The following is a 20,914-nucleotide window of genomic DNA, read 5'->3' as shown; positions in this document are numbered from 1 at the left end:
TCTTATTCTAACCAGGTAAACTTTGATAAAATAGATGAAGGCTGAATGTTTTAATAACAAAGATACTGGAAATTTTTTAAATTAAACATTTTAATTTGTTTGAATAGATAAATCCTTCTCACGGTTTGATTATCAAAAAGTTTAAATATGAATACAGTGAAAAGTCCTACCTATGCCTTCCATCCACAGATTTCTCATACCTCAACAGTTACTTTGTCTCAGTTTAATGCATATACAAGCCAATACATTATTCTGTTCCATTTTTCTGCTTTTTTCATCGAACAAAAAAATATTGGAGAGCTTAATATTAAAACATGTTAACAGCTACATAGTGTTCAAATGGATGGATATATCATAATTCAACTAGTGTCTTGTTGATGGATATATTTAGGTTGTTCCCAATCATTTGCTACTCTCAGTGAAGGATAAGAAATACCTTATCATTTCTCATGTATGGAACTACATCTGTGGGCTAGATCCCTAGAAGTGAAACTGGAGGCTCAGAGTAGGTGTGCATTTGTAATTTTGATAGATGCTGCCAAATTCCTGTTTCTCTATATTTTAGCCAAAGCAGTGATGCCAACTATAATTTTATGCTTTTTTTCATTTCATTCAGAAATGCACAGTGAAAACTGGGTTACCTATTAAAGAATACGGAAGAAAGCAAGACAAGTTTATTTGGCAATTTACAGAGTACATTTTTACTCAAAAATACATTCAACAGTAATTTATTGTGCATCTACCGCATGCCAAGTGCTTTTAGGCTTTTGGACACACGTATCTAAACAAATCAAACTCAAATCTCTGCCTTTGTGGAGCTTACATCTTGGAACTCTAGGCTACTTCTTAAGAAGCGAGTTAAATGTCAATATCCTGAAAATGATCCGTTGTGATCCTGAGCCCTGGCGCCAGACATCCGCTACCAGTGTGATTTAAAAACTAACTAGAGGCAATGCTGCATATGATTTGATAGCTTTCCATCAGGTCCTTTTAAACAACACACTTGGGCGAGAGCTCTTTTTATCTGACTCCATCTGCTGTTGGTAGTGATCAGCATGCTGTGGGCATTGTGGTAGCATCTGAGATTAGGTTGTGAAATAGGAAGTGGGGTTACAGGCAGATCAGCAAGGATGTGCAAACTGTTTAGTTCTATCTCTAGCTGAAACCAAGGGTGCCCACTCAGGCTTGGGGCGTAGGAAAGATAAGGTTATCAGCATATTCCCATCAGGGCACAGTTTCCTTATTGCTGTGTCCCTGTTTTGGTTCTACAAAGAGATCACAAAGGATTTCATGGAAAACAGTGTCAGAATCATACAGCAGCAATACTGTGTCTGCTGAACAAGGGCATGGAAAAGGTTACTTGTTAGAAACTGAGGGAGACAGAAAAGACCGCTGATGCCAAGGAAAGGGGGTATCGAGTGTATTGGCAGAGATAGTATGGTCTCAGGCTTATGTATCTTTTCTTTCTAAAAGGAGAATATCGTTCAACTTTAGACCCCCATTAGATCCAGATCCAACGGCATCTGCAAGCATGAGGTGAAGAACAGAAAAGAGCCAGTTCCAGAGAGTGGCTATTGAATCACAGCCTGGCCTTTTTTTCTTGTATTATTAAAATTTCATCCTGGCCATAATAGATACGATCAACAAATGGTTACTAATGAATGGTTTCTGCAGTCCTAATACACATCAGTTAGTTTTCTCAGTCGGTGAATCTTAGAGTTTAGAAGGAGCCTTCGGACTTGTCAACATGCTCCTTTGACAGCTGAAGCGAGACGGGTGAAGTGACAATGGCAGAAGCCAGGTCTCTCTCGATTCTCAGGCCAGCACAACTCCCGCCCCCGGATCCCCACGGGAAACCTTTTCACGCCTCTGACTTCCGGAGTCTGTGCTGCCATCCTGCAAGCGCTGCAAGCTGGGGTAACTTCGGGCAATGACACCGTGGTCCCCCCGGGGCCTGCACACTGCGGGCCGGTGGACAGCGGGGCGCGGGGTGAGCGGTCAGGCCGCCCTGGCCCCGCACTCTGCCCGGGTGGTCCCGGCGAAGGACAGCTTCGCAAGGATCAGGGCCTCCAGAGTTGCGTTCCGTCCCGCTGAGGTCGCGTGAGGATTTTTCCCGAGCCTCCCCCGCGGGATTTCCGGGCGCGGGAACGGCTGACCGACGCCGGCAGCGCTCCCAGCGTGCCAAGGAACGGGACAGGCCCTCCTTCCCTGGGTCCCGCTTCCGCCACGCCGCGCTCCGGCCGTCTCCCGTGCGCCCGTCCCTCGTTTTCCCCACAAGCGCTTCCTCGGCATCTCCCACCACGCATTTACCCGGCGCCGCCGCCCCCTCCGCCGACAGCTCGGCGCGCCCGCCGCGCCCCTCCCTCGGCCTCCCCTCCCCCTCCCAGCTCCGCGCCGCTGGTCCCCCCCGCGCCCGCCGGGCCGTCACGTGCCCGCGCCCCGCCCCCGTCACGTGCCCGCGCCCCGCCCCGCCCCCGCGCCGGCGCGCTCCGACGTGCCCTGGAACTCTGTCTCCCCGGGAGGGCAGCCTGCGGGGACGCGCCGGCCGCGGCCGCCGCCGAGTGAGCGCCCTTCGGGCTTGCCAGGGCGCCCCGCCGCCGCCGCCGCCGCCGAGCCGGGCCAGGAGGGAGCCGCCCCACGCGGGGCCGCCGGGCCCTCGGTGAGGGAGGGGCGGGCCGGGGCGGAGGGCAGGTCGAGGCGGCGCTGCACAAAGGCGCCCGGGGCCGGGGCTGAGGGGCTGGGGGAGGCGTGTGCGGGCGCGTGGCGGCGCCGGGGTGCGAGAGGTGCGGCCGTGGGCGCGGCCGGCGGGGTCGGGGCGCGGGGCGGGCGCGGGGCGGGCGCGGGGCCGGGGGCCGCTGCCGGCCGGCCGGCCGACGGGGGCGACGGGGTTTAAATGGCTGGAAGTTGCGGCTCCTCTGCCCCCCGGCTGTCCTGACTTCCTGTGAGAGGGCAGTCAGTGCCCGCCGCCCCGCCCCGCCCCCAGGAAGGAGGGTGTTGGGTTGTGTGTGTGTGTGTGTGCTTGTGCGTGTGTTAAAGGCCGGCGGTGCCGCCCTCCTTCCTGGCCTCCCGCCGCCGCCGTGCCCGCTCCGCCAGCGCTGCCGGGGCTGCAACCTGCCTCCCCCGGGGCCTCCCCTCGAGGGCTGTTGACCTCAGCACTGGGCACGCGGGGCCCTGCAGCCCTCAGAGGTGCCCCGCCCCTGCTCGGTGGGTTCTTGCTCCTTTCCAGCCCTTCTGCGAGGAATCTCCTCCGGGTCCTTGAGTTTAAAGAATGCTGTGCATTGTCCTCGGGGGTGGTGGGTTGTCTTATAAACATGACTGTCTTTGACGTGTTGCGGCTGAAGGTACCGAAGACCCTTTGAGACGAAAAGGCCACAGGGTCATCAGCCCTGAGAAGGGCACGGCCTCCTGGCGTTCTCGAGGCGTGTGATGTTTTCCTTCTGGCTGCAGCCGCAGTTTTCAGTGCACTTGCGAAGGCGAAACCAAAAATGTTCAGAGCGTGGCTTTATGAGAGTTCTGATGTCTTTCCAAGTAGAGTGTGTTGTCGGTAGAGCCTGTTAACACTCGTGTTGCCTTATGGTTAATCATGATGAGGTAGACTTTATTGAGCAATTACGCACATGCTCCTAAGGGGAGGTGACGTAGAGAGGAACGAGCTTTGAAAGAGGAGTCGCTCGGGTTCAGATTCTGCCCCCCGCGTCTGAAGGCGAGACCTTCAAAGACTCTTGAATGTTACAGTGAAAGGTGGTTAAAACAAGTGTCCAGCTCCTAGCCACGCCTCTTTCCCACTTAAACGCTGGGAAACGGGGGCCTGGAGGTGTATGTTGGTCCATATCCAGTGTTCTTTCCTGATCTGCAGGAGGGTGCGTTACAGGATGGGGCATCTTTGTCTATCTTTTGGTCCCAGTAGACAGTCCGGCTGCTGGCTCCAGTATTTTCTCTTTCTTTTTCTCTCTGTTTTAAAAATGCCTTGGAAATGTTTCACAGCAGGGATTTGGGAGCCCAGATTAGTGAGCCGGGCTCTGAAGACTTGACCCTGAGTGGGGCACCCCGAAGAGCCAGAGAAGCTGGGCATGTAGGTGTGACCCGTGGTTGCAGGTAGTAGCTCTGCTGCTCTGGGGGAGGCTCTCTGGGAAAAAATGAGTTAAATACAGTCTAATGTACCAGATTACGTGTGCATGCCGCAGTACTGGCTGATAGGTTTCTATTTATACTTGATCAACGACAGATGTTGGAGAAGATTGCTAACTCATTGATTCTTTTTAAAAAATTAATTAATTTATTTATTTTTGGCTGCGTTGGGTCTTCATTGCTGCGCGCGGGCTTTCTCTAGGTGCGGCGAGCGGGGGCTACTCTTCGTTGCGGTGCGTGGGCTTCTCGTTGCAGTGGCTTCTCTTGTTGCGGAGCACGGACTCTAGGCGCGTGGGCTTCAGTAGTTGCAGCACGCGGGCTCAGTAGTTGTGGCTCGCGGGCTCTAGAGCGCAGGCTCAGTAGTTGTGGCGCACGGGTTTAGTTGCTCCGCGGCATGTGGGATCTTCCCGGGCCAGGGCTCGAACCCGGTGTCCCCTGCATTGGCAGGCAGATTCTTAACCCCTGCACCACCAGGGAAGTCCTTCATTGATTCTTAATATGATGCCCTCTATAGAATAGTTGTCCATATATAGTCAATATTTTATATACCTTTAGATTTTTCAAATTACTGCACTAGTTGTTGTGAGGCACAAGTGGAAATATGTAAATACTGCAGAAAAACAGCGTGTTATTTGTAGTCAGTCATTTGGCTTTTCTTTCATTAATTAGAAAGTATCTGCTGAGTGGTTTTTTTAATAGGTTGACAGAAAATGGGTTTTACGAATATAAGTTCTTTAAGTAATGCAGTTGACATTTCTGAGCACAAAAGGGTAATAAACAGTTTAGATTAATTCAAACAGTGAATGTGGTGATGTGTAAAATTACTAAGTGGTAGTACTGATTTTTGCTTATCTGAGAAAATTGGTACTAGGAAAAAGCTAAAGGTAAATCTGCCTAAAATGGGCAGTACAGTTTTATAATAGGGGGAGAGAAAAGTGAAATTAAACGTTTATTTTATCTTATATTTAACAATTTTAGTCGTAATTGCAAATATGCACTGCTTTGTAGAATGAATCAGATGTGAAAAGGCAGGATGGTACCACATTGCATCATCGTGCTTCAAATCATGCTTTTCAATGATTATTCTCTTTTGAGGAACCCATTGGGCCACTATCTTTGTGTTTTCTTTTCTTCAATTGTTAACTGTTCTAATTGTGCCACATCCTCATCTGTGGATGGCTTTGCAGTGATTCAGCCATTTTCTTATTATACTGACTTAATATTTTGCAGTTTCAGTTTGCAGTTGAGCAGCTTTTCATTTGAACTGAAGTGCCAGACACTGATGTCTCTAAGCACCCTTCCCCTGTTGATAATCTAGTCCTTCTCAGATTTCTATGTGCATGGGAATTACCTGAACTTCTAACAAGCCCCAGATGATACCGATGCTGCCCGGACTTCAGACTACTACTGTCCAGTAGAAATGTAATGCCAGTCACCTGTGTAATTCTCTAGTTTTTAGTACTCACATGATAGGTAAAGTTAAAAAGAAACCATGAAATAAATTTTATTATCATTTTTGTCTGCGTGACATCTTCAAAATCCCATATGTATTTGACACTTCCAGCACGTCTCAGTTTAGATTAGCCATACTTCACATGCTCAGTAACCACATTTGCCTGCTGTGTTGAACAGCATGGTTCTGGAGTCTAGAATCCAGATCAGTGCTGTTCTAAGTGTGTGTTCAGATTGGCCCTATCAGCAACCCTTGGGAACTTGTTAGAAATGTACATTTTAGGGCCCCCCCTCAAACCTACTCTCATTAGAATATCTGGGGTTTCAGTAACTTGCAGCATATGACTACAAAATGTATATGTGATGTTTTGGATGGGATCCCAGAACAGAAAGAGTTCATTGGGGAAAAACTAAGGAATATGGACGTTATTAGGTATCAGTATTTGTTCACTGACCATGACGAATGTACCATAGTAATGTAAGATGTTTGTAGTGGGGAACGGTGTACTGTCCTTGCAGTAATTCTGTAAATCTACAGCTCATCTAACAGAATGTTTTTATTTTATTTTATCTTAGTTTATGTTTTTAAAGGAGCTCTCCAGGCGGTGCCGTCTCTCACTAAAAGTGAGAGGCGGTGACCCAGGTCACTAATATGACCTGCACTACTGCAGCTTGGGTGGGCAGGGCGGGGGCTACTGTTAGGCCTCGCAGGGTAATAACGGCATTTTTGGGGGTGGGCCACGCCTCATGGCTTCGGGGATTCTAGTTCCCTGATCAGGGATCGAACCTAGGCCCCTGCAGTGGAAGCTCAGAGTCCTAACCACCGGACCTCCAGGGATTCCCAATAATAGTATTTTTGTAATAAGAGCTAAAACTTATAAAACACTTAGCATATGCTAGGGATTATACCAAGTACTCTACACATATTTACTCATTTAACTCTCCCAATATGTGATATGTGCCATTAGTTAGCTCCTTTTCACAAATGGAAAAAATACTGAGGCTCAGAGAGGTTAGGTGACGTGTCTTAGGTAGCAAGAGGCAGAAACAGGGACGTTTGAGGAGGGACTAATTGAAGAGCAGTCAGTTCATTTGTGAGTGTTGTCCTTCTCTGCAAGTTTTGCTTCTTTGAGTAAGCACTGATTAATGTGGATGTTCTGTATCATGCCTTGTAGTTTACAGAGTACTTTTTTCTCTTTCCATTTTCACAAGGATCTTTTGAGGTTTGTGTTGTTTCTTTTGTTTTACAGATAGTTCAGGTGCTGAGGGCCTGAGAGCTAATACATGGAAAATCCTGATTTAAATTTCAGTCCTCCGACCCTGAGTTCTCTGTTCCTTTACCACAGGAGAATTCAGAATACATTTACAAGTTAGAGTGATATCTTTAAAGTTAGTTGAAAATTACCTGTATTTTGCTGTATATTACTGGTTTGTTTAAAAAAAAATCAGTTTTGAGTTAAAATATACATACAGTAAAATAAAACACTCAACAATAAAATGGGGTGAACTGCAGATACATACAAAGACATGAATGAATCTCTCAGAAGCATTGTTCTAGGTGAAACAAGCCAGACATGAAAGGCTACATACTATATGTGTATATGCTTTTGTCTCCATTTGGCTTCCTTGAGTAAACTGTGATTAATGTGATGCTTTTTATCACGCTTTATAATTTACTAAGTACTTTTTCATGTTTTCTCTACCCACTTTCACAGGGATCTTCTGAACTTTGTATTGTTTCTTGTTTTACAGATGAGTGTATCACAGTTAGTTTAGGCATTCACCAGTTGATAGGCCTCTGGGTTATTTCCAATTTCTGGCTCTTATGAATAAAGCCATTATAGATGCTCATGTAAGGCCTTTTCAAGGATTTATGGTTTCATTTTTCTTGGGTAAATACCTAGAAGAGGAATTGCGAGATCGTATGTTAAATGTATGTTTAACTTTATAAGAAACTGCCCAAATGCTTTCCAAAGTAGCTGTACCACTCTGCATTACCACCAGCAGTGAATGAGAATTCCAGTTGCTGGTATCTTTACCCTACAGAATATCCTTTATATGTATGTAAAGCCATTCTAAATATATATAAAGTTGTTCTGTGGCATGTGAGATCTTCCCCGACCAGGGCTCGAATTCGTGTCCCCTGCATAAAGCCATTGCATTATAAGGGTTTTGTCTTAACAGCTTTATTGAGGTATAATTGCTGTAAAATAAACTGGACATATTTTAAGTGTGTAGTTTGATGAGTTTGGACATATGAATAGCTGTGCCTCTAAAATCATCACCATTATCAGGATAACAAACGTATCCATCACCAACCTCCCAATTTCCTTGAGCCCAAAGGTAATTTGTTGCCCTTATTCCCTGGTAACTATTGATCTGCTTTCTGTCACTATGTATGACTTTGCATTTTCTAGAATTTTATGTAGATGGTGTCATACAGTATGCACTCTTTCTTGTCTGGATTTTTTTTTTTTTCACTCAGCAAAATTTTTTTAACATCTTTATTGGAGTATAATTGCTTCACAATGGTGTGTTAGTTTATTACAAAGTGAATCAGTTATACATATACATATATCCCCATATCTCCTCCCTCTTGCGTCTCCCTCCCACCCTCCCTATCCCACCCCTCTAGGTGGTCACAGAGCACGGAGCTGATCTCCCGGTGCTATGTAGCTGCTTCCCACTAGCTATCTATTTTACATTTCTTTTTTTTTTTTTTTGCGGTACGCGGGTCTCTCACTGTTGTGGCCTCTCCCGTTGCGGAGCACAGGCTTCGGATGCGCAGGCTCAGCGGCCATGGCTCACGGGCCCAGCTGCTCCGTGGCATGTGGGATCCTCCCGGACCGGGGCACGAACCCGTGTCCCCTGCATCGGCAGGCGGACTCTCAACCACTGCGCCACCAGGGAAGCCCTCTATTTTACATTTGGTAGTGTATATATGTCCATGCCACTCTCTCACTTTGTCCCAGCTTACCCTTCCCCGTCCCCATGTCAAGTCCATCTTCTACATCTGCGTCTCTATTCCTGTCCTGCCCCTAGGTTCTTCATAACCATTTTTTTTCTTTTTTTTAGATTCCATATATATGTGTTAGTATACGGTATTTGTTTTTCTTTTTCTGACTTACTTCCACTCAGCAAAATTATTTTGAGATTCATCCAGTTTGTTGTGTGTATCAGTAGTTTGTTCCTTTTATTGCTGAGTGATATCCTATTGTGTGGATATTACACAATTGGTTTATCCGGTCGCCTGTTGGTGGACATTGGGTTGTTTCCAATTAGGGACTATTACAGATAAAGCCACTGTGAACATTCACATACAGGTCTTTGTGTGGACATGTGTTTTCATTTTCTTTGGTGACTACCTAGGAGTAGAATCCCTGGGTCATATGGTAGATGTATATTTCAAGCTATTAAGAATCTCCCCAACTCTTCCCAAAGTGGTTGTACCATTTTACATCCCCACCAGCAGTATTTGAGAGTTCTGGTTGCTCCGCATTCTCAGAAATACGGGTATTGTCAGTCTTTTAATTTTAGTCATTCTAGTAGACGTGTGGTGTTATTTCTTTGTGTTTTTAATTTGCATTTCCCGAACGACTAAAGATGTAGAGCATCTTTTCATGGGCTTATTTACCATCTATAGATCTTCCTTGGATATGAACACTTGTCTGTTCCTATCTTTTGCCCTTTTTTAATTGGGTCATTTGTCTTCTTAATGGCTTGTACAGTTATTATATATTCTAGATATGAGTTCTTTGTTGGAGATAAGTTTGTGTCTGAGACATTTGTGTCTATTTTCATGAGGGATATTGGTGTGTAGTTTTTCTTTTTTATAACGTCTTTGTCTGGTTTTGGTATGAGGAGAATGCTGACTTCATGGAATGAGTTGGGATGTTTTTCCTCCGTTTCAGTTTTCTTTAAGAGGTTTGTGTAGAATTGGTATTATCTTCCTTACATTTTGTAAAATTCACCAGTGGAGCCATCTTGGCCAGGAGTTTTCTTTGTGGGAAGATTTTTAAAGATGGATTCAATTTATTTAATAAACATAGGACTATTTAGGTTATCTGTTTCTTCTTAAGCAAGCTTTGGTAATTTGCCAAAGGAATTTATGTGGTTCACTAAGTTGTTGAAGTTATCAGCATAAAGCTGTTCATAATATTCTCTTATCTTCCTTTCAGTGTCTTTAGGGTATGTAGTTATATCTCCTGTCTCATTCCTGATACTGGTAATTTGTGTTTCTTGTCTTTAGTTCTTGATCAGTTTGGCGAGAGGATTGTCAGTGTTACTGATCCTTTACTGATCCTTTTGAAGAACTACCTTCTGGTTTCATTGATTCCCTCTAACATTTTTCTGTCTTTTACAGCTTTCTGCTCTGACTTTAATCATGTCCTTTCTTCTGCTTGCTTTGGGTTTAATTTGCTCTTTGTCTGGTTTCTTAGAGTGCAAGTTTACACCACTGATTTGAGACCTCTTTCTTTGCTAATTGTGGGCATTTAGCGGATACATTTTCTCTAAGCATTACTATAGCTGCATCCCACAAATTTTGAGCTGTCACCTTTTCGTTTTCATCCGGTTCAGATTTCCTGTTTGATTTCTTCTTTGACCTCTGAGGTATTTAGAAGTATGTTGTTTAAATTCTAACAACAAATTTGTGGGTTTTAAGATATCTTTTTATTAATTTATAATGTAATTCAGTTGTCAGAGAAGATTCTTCATATTATTTCAGTCTTTTTAGATTTATTGAGATTTGTTTCATGGCCCAGAATATAATCAACAAAAAATGTATGCTTAGGGACTTCCCTGGTGGTCCAGTGGTTAAGACTCCATGCTCCCAGTGCAGGGGGCACGGGTTCGATCCCTGGTCCGGGAATGAAGATCCCACATGCCACACGGTGTGGCCAAAAAAAGAAAGAAAAAGAAAAGAGAGAGAAAGAGAGAAAATGTATGTTTATAAGAAACTACTGAACTGCCTGCCTGTACCATTTAGCATTCCCACTACCACTGAATGTGTGTCCAGTTGTTGGTATCCTGGTCAGCACTTGATATTGTCTTTGTGTTTTAAACATAACTTTATTATAGTTGGTGGGTAGTGATATCTTGTTTGGGTTTTAGTTTGCATTATAGGATATTTAATGGTTTGTAAACTAAATGGAATAAAAATGAATAGTCATGGAATTTTGTGGGTTTTTTCCCCAGTAGAGGACAGAAGCCTCGAGGGGACTGGTAGCGGTAGTAGTTCATCATTGTCTGTGTGCTACAGAAGTGTGCTACTTTTCAGCTTTCTAAGAGGTTGAATGTTTATTTGCCTTTTAATGTTTACTTTGAAAGAGGATCTGTAAAAGCTGTATGAGGATTTTAGTGAGTTTTATGGTTTTGGGATAGACAGGTATAAGGTGATTTAAACTGCATTCTCCATTTTACATCTCCCCCAGCAATGCATAAGAATTCCAGTTTCACCACATTCTCACCAACACTTGTTATTTCTGTTGTTATTTTCACAGTAGCCACCCTAATGGGTATGGAGTGGTGTATCATTGTGTTTTTCTGTTTTGTTTTTATAAATTTACTTTAGTTTTGGCTGCTTTGGGTCTTTGTTGCTGCGTGTGGGCTTTCTCTAGTTGCGGCGAGCAGGGGCTACTCTTCATTGCGGTGCACAGGCTTGTCATTGCGGTGGCTTCTCTTGTTGTGGAGCACGGTCTCTAGGCGTGCAGGCTTCAGTAGTTGTGGCATGTGGGCTCAGTAGTTGTGGCTCACGGGCTCTAGAGCACAGGCTCAGTAGTTGTGGCGCATGGACTTAGTTGCTCCGAGGGATGTGGGATCTTCCTGGACCAGGGCTCGAGCCTGTGTCCCCTGCATTGGCAGGCGGATACTTTTTTTTTTTTAATTTATTTTATTTATTTATTTTTGGCAGTGTTGGGTCTTCATTGTGGTGCACGGGCTTCTCACTGCAGTGGCTTCTCTTGTTGTGGAGCACGGGCTCTAGGCGCACGGGCTCAGTAGTTGTGGCACGCAGGCTCAGTAGTTGTGGCTCGTGGGCTCTAGAACGCAGGCTCAGTAGTTGTGGCACACGGGCTTAGTTGCTCCGCGGCATGTGGGATCTTCCCGGACTAGGGCTCGAACCCGTGTCCCCTGCATTGGCAGGCAGATTCTTAACCACTGTGCCACCAGGGAAGTCCCTACCTCATTTCTAAGAAAGACTTGATGGCCCAAATCTTTCTGAAATACTCCATGCAAATATCATTTTTATTAAAATATGCTTGCTCTCCCAAGTACTTCTTTTGTTGTTTCCTCATTTTTGTTTCGTATTTCAATCTGGTTTTGAATTTCCTTTACCAGTTTATGCTTGGCTGAGTTTTCTACTGCTTTCCAGTTACCTGATTATTTCCTGTCTCCTTTCTGCTGTTCTTATTTTTGCTATTTCTTTATGACCAGAATAGTTTATAATAGCAATGAGTATATTTTGCTTCTGTTCTTTAGGCCTAAAGATATATCTTATATTCTGTATGTTTTTATTCTTGGAAGACAGGGATAATGCATTAAGAAGAAAACCTTAGGTGCCCTATCACGGCGTGTGATTTCTTGTTAAGTGTACAATCTACAAAATTATTTGGTGGAATGATTTCTTACTGTGGAACTTATGCTGGAGTTGTTTATAACTTTTTTGTTGTGCTCATTAAGTTTAATTGATTTCTTTAGTAGAGGGTTGTTTAGGGAGTGTTCATTTTAAACAAGTACTTCTAAAGCTACTGGAGGACTTGGTGTCAAGAATCAGTGCTTAAATTGTGGTATTTTAAGTGGGTTAATATGTGTGTGAGGCTGTATTAGCATTTTGTTGTTCATGGTGTTAGAATTGCTAAGTATGTTGTACATGTATGTATCAGGCTTAAATTGTAAGGTCATTAATTACGGACACATTTACCCCAGTCCTCTTAAGACTGTTTGCTTGTTTACGTTTTGATGTACCTGGTAAGGATCTCATGCTGTGAGATGTAGTTGATTACAGCACATGTCTCGGGGGAGGAAGATAACATTTGCCGGCTGTGTAATTTGCGCTAGGAAAGGAAATGAGAGACATTGGTAGACAGAAAGGAGGAGGCCGTTAGAATTTAAGATAGCCTGTTAGAAATGAACCTGAGGGCTTCCCTGGTGGCGCAGTGGTTGAGAGTCTGCCTGCTAATGCAGGGGACACGGGTTCGAGCCCTGGTCTGGGAAGATCCCACATGCCGCGGAGCGGCTGGGCCCGTGAGCCACGGCTACTGAGCCTGCGCGTCTGGAGCCTGTGCTCCAGCAACAAAAGAGGCCTTGATAGTGAGAGGCCCGCGCACTGCGATGAAGAGTGACCCCCCGCTTGCCACAACTAGAGAAAGCCCTCGCACAGAAGTGAAGAACCAACATAGCCAAAAATAAAAAAAATAAATAAACAAATGTGGGTTTAAAAAAATATATATTTAAAAAAAAAAAAAAAAAAAAAAAAAGAAATGAACCTGACTTCGGGGGGCGGGTGGGGAAGAAGTAACAGCTGTAAAAAGTGGTGTGTCTCTGGGTGTGTCTGTTCTTGTTGAAGCTTGAGGAAGAGGACCACTGGTAAGAGGCTTTTCACGCCTCAAAGAAGAGCAGTGGTGGTTACCGCATAGTAGATGTGCAAAAACTCTTATCCTGGTGGTTGGGTCCTTAGTAGTTGTGTGTGTGTGATGAAAAAGGGTGGAGGAGTGTGGTGATAAGTATAGAATGTATTTCAATTGGAGGAGCGTTGTGCTCAGAGGGTGTTGTAGTTGAACAAGATTCTAACCGAAATACTTGTGAGAGGTGAAGATAGCAGGATAAACAGTGCTCAACCTAATCTAAAGAGAAGAATCCACAGTGGGGGGAGGGATAAATTAGGAGTTTGGGATTAACATACACACACTACTCTGTATAAAATAGAAAATCAAGGGACTTCCCTGGTGGCGCAGTGGTTAGGAATCCGCCTGCCAATGCAGGGGACACGGGTTCGAGCCCTGGTCTGGAAAGATCCCACATGCCGTGGAGCAGCTAAGCTCGTGCGCCACAACTACTGAGCCCGCACTCTAGAGCCCGCGAGCCACAACTGCTGAGCCCGCGTGCCACAACTACTGAGCCCATGCGCCTAGAGCCTGTGCTCCGCAACAAGAGAAGCCACCACAGTGAGAAGCCCGCACACTGCAACAAAGAGTAGCACCCGCTCACCGCACTTAAAAGAAAGCCCGTGTGCAGCAATGGAAGACCCAACACAGCCAAAAAATAAATAAACAAAATAAAATAAAAATTAAAAATAAAAGAGATAATCACTCTTAATAAAAAAAAGATAATCAACAAGGACCTATTGTATAGTACAGGGAACTATACTCAATATTATGTAATAACCTATAGGGGAAAAGAATCTGAAACAGAATGTATATATAACTGAAGTGCTGTGCTGTATACCTGAAACTTACATGATATTGTCAATCAACTATACTTCAATAAAAGACTTAAAAACAAAGAATCCACAGTTTGGGGAACAGATGAAGAAACAAACCAAAATTAAAACCACAAACATTTGTTTTAATACAGCTTATGTTTTTAAATAAAAATAGGCAGCATATGTTATTCACATATATGCAGATAAATTTCCCTTAGATCCAAGTTTGTAGAGCTACCCCACAATTATTTTAATTTTATTTGAAGCTGTAGTTTATAATAGGGCTTTTCTCTTCATATTTATTTTATCTAACGTTTCCTAGACCTTGGATTGTGATACATAATTCCTGCTACGTGACTTTCTAGAAGTTTATTATTTCAGTCGTCTCGGGCTTCCCAGTTCGTTTCCCACCCCCATCCCCGTATTAACTAGAAACCTGTTCTCAGGTCCTGTTACCCCTGTGCTCACTCTTGCTCATGTCATCTGCCTTGTATCAACTACCTGTTCTATCTGGATGTCTTTCGACTGCTTCTCCGTCTTTCTTGTCCTCCCACTTCTCATGTCCTTTACAGTACTGAGAGCTTTAGTTTGGGTGTCCCATGTTGAGCGTGGTGACACTGACTTCCCGTTTTCCCTGGTTCCTCTTCCTCCGTACCTCTGCGGTCGCTGGGGAAGGTGTGGTCATGAGGCCGGGCGTGGACGGGCGTGGATGCCGCTAACCTGTGCTGCACTCCACCCCACGGCCCCTCCCCTGCTACCAGGAAACCATGCCGTTTACTCCTTACTCTTCATACTTCCCTTTGCTCCACGCCTGCGGATCAGTGTCTGAGCACTTCTGGTACACCTGAGTTCCTGTAGCCTTCTGTGCATTCCCTGACTTGTTTCAGGATCTTCAAAGATGTTTCGTAAGTTATTTTATTACTTCCTGGAAAGTAAGAGAAAAAAACATCACCCGAGGATAAGTATTTCAATGTGGAATTTTGAAAAGTTGTAGTGAAAACCTTTTATGTAGGTAAAAGGATTAACGTTCATAGTGACTAATGCCCTGGTAATGCGTGAATATAAAGGCTGATTGCTTTGAAGCTTAGAATTTCTATTTACTGTGTCGGCAAAGACCAGGCAGATTGGGCAGGGTCGGGGTAGATTTTGGATATGGTTAGGTTTTAGGTACCTGTTAGGACATTGAGTGGGTTTGGGTGTTGTGTGTCAGTAGTCGCCTTTAATCTAGAAGAATCTCTCTCTCTTTCATTTTTCATGAAATTGAGTTTTTGAAGAGTTCAGGTGTGTGTCTCATAGAATGTCTCACATTCTGGGTTTGTTTTTTACTAACGATTTTACAAAAGTTGTTTCTCATGTTATTAGAAGTTTGAAAAAATATTTCTGTCAGGCTAAAAACTATGGGCGAAAATGAAGTGGAAACGAAGTGGAAATGAAGTAGGAGGGGCAGTGGTGAAGTGTGCTTTGTCTGGAGGGCGGTGCTGGGCACAGTCGTGATATGTAAAATTGTACTGTGTTCCTTATAGCTGTTGTAAAAGAGTTATGCTTCTAAAACCGCGAGCAACATTGCATTCTTAGCCTTCTTTAAGCAATCCCGGTTAAAGTTAATGAACTTTATTATTATTTTTTTCTATAGGTTTAAATGTAAGACTGGCTGTTTAGTTCTCCTTCTAAGGTAAGTTTTTTATTTTTATTATTTTTTTTGAAACAACATTACTATATTAAATTTATTATTCAAGTAGTTTGTCTAGAAAGTAAAATTTAGTTGCTAAAATTGTATGCCTAACTAGTTATCACCTGGGCTTTGTCTGTTTCAGAGGATGTTGTCCCCAGGGGCATGGTGGTTACTGCAGATATTGTGTAAATAGTGTCGTGCCCGGCACTTAGGTGCTGAGGAAAATTGGGAGGCTACGCGACCTTGTGGGAACATTTCTGGTACATCTCACTAGTCAGAGTTACTCTGGTTTGCCTGAGGATCCTGGAGTGTTGGGTTGAGTGTGTTTTCCTAGGGCTGCTGTAACAAAGTGCTACCAACTGGGTGACCTAAAAACTACAGAAACTTATTCTCTCATAGTTCTGGAGCCAGAGGTCCTCTGTGCTCCCTCTGAAGGCTCTAGGGGAGAATCCTTCCTTGCCCATTCCAGTTTCTGGCGGTTGCTGGCATTCCTTGACTTGTAGCTGCTTCACTGCCCATTTCTGCCTCTGTCTGCACGTGGTCTTATTCCCTCTGTGTCTCCTCTCCCTGTCTCCAAGGATTTGGGGCCCACCCTAATCAATGTGAACTCATCTCAAGTTGATTGCATCTGCCAAGACCCTAGTTCCAAGTACGGTCACATTCACAGGTCCTGTGTTAGGACTTAGACATACCTTTTTGGGGAACACAATTCATCCCACAGTAGTTGGGGCTCGAATTGAATTGTAGCAAAATCGAGATGCTGTGATCATTCTGAAGCTTGAATGCTGTGTTTTATGAGGTACTAAAATATTTGGAATTGTAAAAGTGAATCCTAGGTTTCTCAAGCCATTTTAAGGATATTTCTAGTAGACTTTGCATGGTGTGTGTGTGTAAAATTTACAAATAAAAAGACTGGTTATTTGCTGGGATTTGTGGGATTCAGCTTAACGAGGATGTGGTCGTCCTGGGGTGGATGTAAGAGGAAACAAAAGTAAACAAGCAGTTTCTTTTCTCTGTTTGTGTGTATTTTGCCTAAAAATAACAATGCTGCTTTTTAATCAATTTATATTAGAAAATGAAACATATATTTGGATAGCTTTTTTTTTAAGCTCACTAATGCACTTGATCATTTTAGAAAATAAAGAATACAGGGTCAGTGAATGAAATTCAGGGTCATTGAAATTCAGCCTCAGCTTCAAAGAGGGTTTTTAATAAGGCATACAGTGAACCTAGAGCAATGCCTGGCCTTGATAAGTGCCTAATATGTATTAGTTATTGTTAGGGAGCCTTTCTAAGAAAGTGAAGGAGGTTTGAGGTAGTCATGAAAGGAAGGAAAGTTCTTCTCACCTCTTATTTTTGATAGTCGTACGTCTGGTTGGTTAGCGTATTTACCATTCCAGTCATTGGTTCAGTTTTGGTCATAAACGACTGAAAAATGTAGAATACAGTTAGAATGAGAGCGTTTGTAATGCAGGACCATACATACAGTATTAGAAACATGTTTAATTTCTGGGTTTGAGATTTGAAGGTAATGTTCTTTATTCTGTGATGCTTGTGAACGGATATTAAAAATCCAGACTATGTTAACTTTTTTCTTCATTCTCTTCCTTCATTTAACTAAAAATAGCCGTATTGATCCAACAAGCCACAGAGCCATAATGTGGCAAAGCATCCTTTTTGAGAGGTGAATGTTACGGAATGAAAATGGCTGACAGAGGTGGGAAGATTGTTCCAGGGCAGGTGTATATTGAAGTGGAATATGATTACGAATACGAAGCGAAGGACAGAAAGGTCGTGATCAAACAAGGGGAGCGATATATCCTGGTGAAGAAGACCAACGATGACTGGTGGCAGGTGAAGCTGGATGAGAACTCCAAAGCCTTTTATGTGCCTGCCCAGTATGTGAGGGAGGTCGGCCGCAGAGCCCTGATGCCGCCTGTGAAACAGGCAGCGGGGCTGCCGAATCATTCTGTGAAAGCGATGCAGAGTCTCCACCTTCAGAGGTCCACAGAAAATGTGAACAAATTGCCCGAGCTTTCAAGTTTTGGAAAGCCATCGCCGTCTGTTCAAGGAACAGGTCTTATTCGTGATGCCAATCAGAATTTTGGACCCAGTTATATTCCAGGTCAGACTGTCAACCTCAGCCTGGACCTGACCCATAATAATGGAAAGTTCAACAGTGACTCACATTCTCCCAAAGTTTCTGGACAGAATAGGACACGGTTATTTGGTCACTTTCCTGGTCCGGAGTTCTTGGACGTAGAGAAAGCTGGCTTCTCCCAGGAACAGTCTTGTGATTCAGCAGGAGAAGGCTCGGAACGGATACATCAGGATTCAGAGTCTGGTGATGAGCTTAGCAGCAGCTCCACTGAGCAGATAAGGGTAAGACTGAAAGTGGATGATGGAACACTTGTGCCGCCTTCATAACCATTTAATTATAGGTGGTACTATTTTTAAATTTGTTTAAATTTACTTTATTGAAGTGTAGTTGATTCACAGTGTTGGGTTAGTTTCTGGTGTGCAGCAAAGTGACTCAGTCATATACACACACACACACACACACACACACACACTCACACACTCCTTCGTATATTCTGTTCCATGATGGTTTATTACAGGATATTGACTGTAGGCTCCCAGTCCTATACAGTAGGACTTGTTGTTTATCCATTCTTAATTATAGGTTTTATTTTAATTAAAATCTTCGTAAGACTTAAGAATTGTTTGTTTTGCCTTATGTTTTCAGAGTACATGGGTTTATCCCAACCGAGAGAGACAGAATATGTGAAATAACTTGGGGGATGATGGAGGTTCACTTTAGGGTTTCTCTAATTCTTCTTGTTCCTTTGTAGGCCTAGAACTGCCAGAAGTGTGGACACTTTTTTACCCCCTCTCTATTGATTACCCATTATGTGGAAAGGATTTACTTAGTTTATCCAGGGATGATATTTCTTTTACTGGAAAAAGTATGCTTTCTAGCTGCACTCATTTTGATTTGTTTTCACTAAGTCTTCAGGTAATAATGGATATGAGAGGAAAAATGTCACAGGAATATTAACTACTAATACTAACTCTTGTTCTTTGAAACTTGTTTATTAACTTTGAATATTATATATATATATGTATATACACAAAGAGAGAGAATGCACAAACCTTTACCTCTGTTCACGCACTTTTGTGTCTTAAGTGTCTTGCATTGAATGTTAGCCTTGAAAAAATTTTGCATCTACGGTTTGATATCCCCCCCCTTAACTAACTTTTATTTTGAGATTACTTTGTGTCAGTTTGTCAAGTAAAGTGAAGTAATTTTAAAAGCACATGCGTGAAACTGAAACTTGAATGTGTTTAGAAAAGTTTAATTATTAGTGAATTTGATAAGTTTTGGGCCTAAAGCTCTGTTGTAAGAGTTATTCATCAAATTAAGTCAGTGAGGCTGCTCTTAAGGTGTGGTCTGATTGTAATGGAACTAGTATGTTCTTTTTCTTTTATAGGTTTTAATTTTTCTTGTGACATTTTGAATGGAGACAGGAAAAAGGGAAGGTTCTCTAGAAAAACTTCTGATGCTTGAGATCAAGGCAGTTACTGTCAGTTTATCATCATTCGTCTTAGTCTTTTCTTCAGTCCTTACGTGATACTTTGATGTAGAATATTTCTTTCGTGTGTCCTGGACTTGTTCTGTATGTGGCTCCTTATGTATTAGTTGGACTTGGGGAAGACGTGTGTTTTCTCTTCCATCTGGCCATCACCACTGTTTCACACTTGAAATTACGCTGTATGTGTAGGTCCACTTGCAGCCCTGTGTTCTCTTCATTGTGCTCATCTTCAGTTCACTCCGTGGAAGCTCGTGGCTCCTAACCTCTCCTGGACTGTTTGGAAATCCTGTTCCATTTCTCTAGCCAGACCTCGTCCTAGCTCTTCGTGGCAGCTGTTTCAAACCTTTTCCGTTTTATTCAGTTCTCTGATCCACCTGCTTTTCCCTGCTCTCCTAGCAGATAGTCTTGCCTTCTGTTTCACGGCAGAAGTGAAGACCGTGGGGTGGGAACTGCTTCTGCGTGGGGAGGACGTATGCACAGCAATTAATCGAGCTGTCCTTAGATTTGAATCCGGGTCCACATCGCTTACCGGCTGACTGATAATTGGGGCCGATTACTTAACTTCTGTGTGTCTCAGTTTCCTCCTCCTGACATGGGGATCACAAGTGGGTTCCTGTATACCTAGCAGGCTTACAGCTGTGCCTGGCACTTAAGCAAGTAGAGTAGGTATCTACTGCTGCTTGATAAATTGCTCCCAGATCTCCTGGCTTAAAACAGCAAACATTTATTATGTCACAGTTTCTGTGGGTCAGTCATTCAGAAGCAGCTTAGGTGGTGGTTTTAAAGGCTCAGGGTCTCTCACGGGGTTGGCGTCTTACGAAGGCTTGGCCGGGCCAGCGCAGCTGCCTCTAGGATGGTCACTCACCTGGTGCTGTTTGGGCCTCCTTGCAGATGCTTGAATGTTGTGACTAGCTTTCCCCGAGACAGGGCCATCCAAGAGGGAGCCGGGTGGAAGCTGCATTGTCTTTTACGCCCCGATGTTGGAAGTTGCACCCTGTCGTGTCTTGGCGATCACACAGCTCAGCCCTGCTCTGTATGGAGTGTGAACATCAGGCTACGGGACATTAAGGGTCACCTCGGGGCTGGCTACCGCAGCACGCATTCAGCACCACAGAGCTGTCATTACTGTCGTCGTCGTTTCTGTTACAGTTATTCCCACCATGAAGCCTACAGGTGCACCCGTGTCATCGGTGATCTCCCCCAGGTACCGGCAGCGCAGGCGTGGCATCTTCTATCAATGAGTGGTCTCTTCATATTTGCTTTTCCCTCTTTTCCACAAACCTTTTGCTAAACATTGTGTAGCTCATATGGCTTTAGGCTCATTATTGACCAAGTTTTTTCCTTCAGGATGTACATTTGCTCCTGTTTTCCTATTTTAGTAAAGCTCTCCAGCAATACCTTCCCCTCCGAGTATCACCGTATCACTCCTTACTGACAACTTCTGGAAAGAGTTGCACGTATTTGCTTCTTTGTGTTTGCTCATTTCCTGCTCATTCCTTAACCTGGTCTCATATGGCTTCACCACCCCACCTAAACAGCTTCTGCTAAAAGCTGCCCATGGTTTCATTGTTGATAAATGTACAGACAGTTAAAAAAATTTTTATACATAATCATATCATGATTACAGTAAACAAGATTAATAATCAGAAG

At 43.7% G+C, this 20,914-nt stretch overlaps 1 protein-coding gene across 4 annotated transcripts in view; it reads left to right on the top strand.

Moving 5' to 3' along the window:
- Window positions 1-2,531: 2,531 nt before the first annotated feature.
- ARHGAP12 (Rho GTPase activating protein 12) overlaps window positions 2,532-20,914 on the top strand; it is a 111,735-nt gene continuing 93,352 nt past the window's right edge. The window contains exons 1-3 of one of the 4 annotated variants that reach the window (XM_082620013.1): window positions 2,532-2,659; window positions 15,633-15,671; window positions 17,299-18,053. In XM_082620013.1, the coding sequence (XP_082476139.1) occupies window positions 17,370-18,053 (684 nt within the window). In that variant the 5' untranslated portion in view covers window positions 2,532-2,659; window positions 15,633-15,671; window positions 17,299-17,369. The remainder of the gene's footprint in view (window positions 2,660-15,632; window positions 15,672-17,298; window positions 18,054-20,914) is intronic. The other 3 variants (XM_082620012.1, XM_082620010.1, XM_082620011.1) reach the window with 3 other exon arrangements.

The sequence above is a fragment of the Mesoplodon mirus genome (assembly GCF_964341445.2).
Source record: "Mesoplodon mirus genome assembly, chromosome: 4".
NCBI classification, from domain to species: Eukaryota; Metazoa; Chordata; class Mammalia; order Artiodactyla; family Ziphiidae; genus Mesoplodon; species Mesoplodon mirus.
This window is presented reverse-complemented; position numbering and strand designations above follow the sequence as displayed.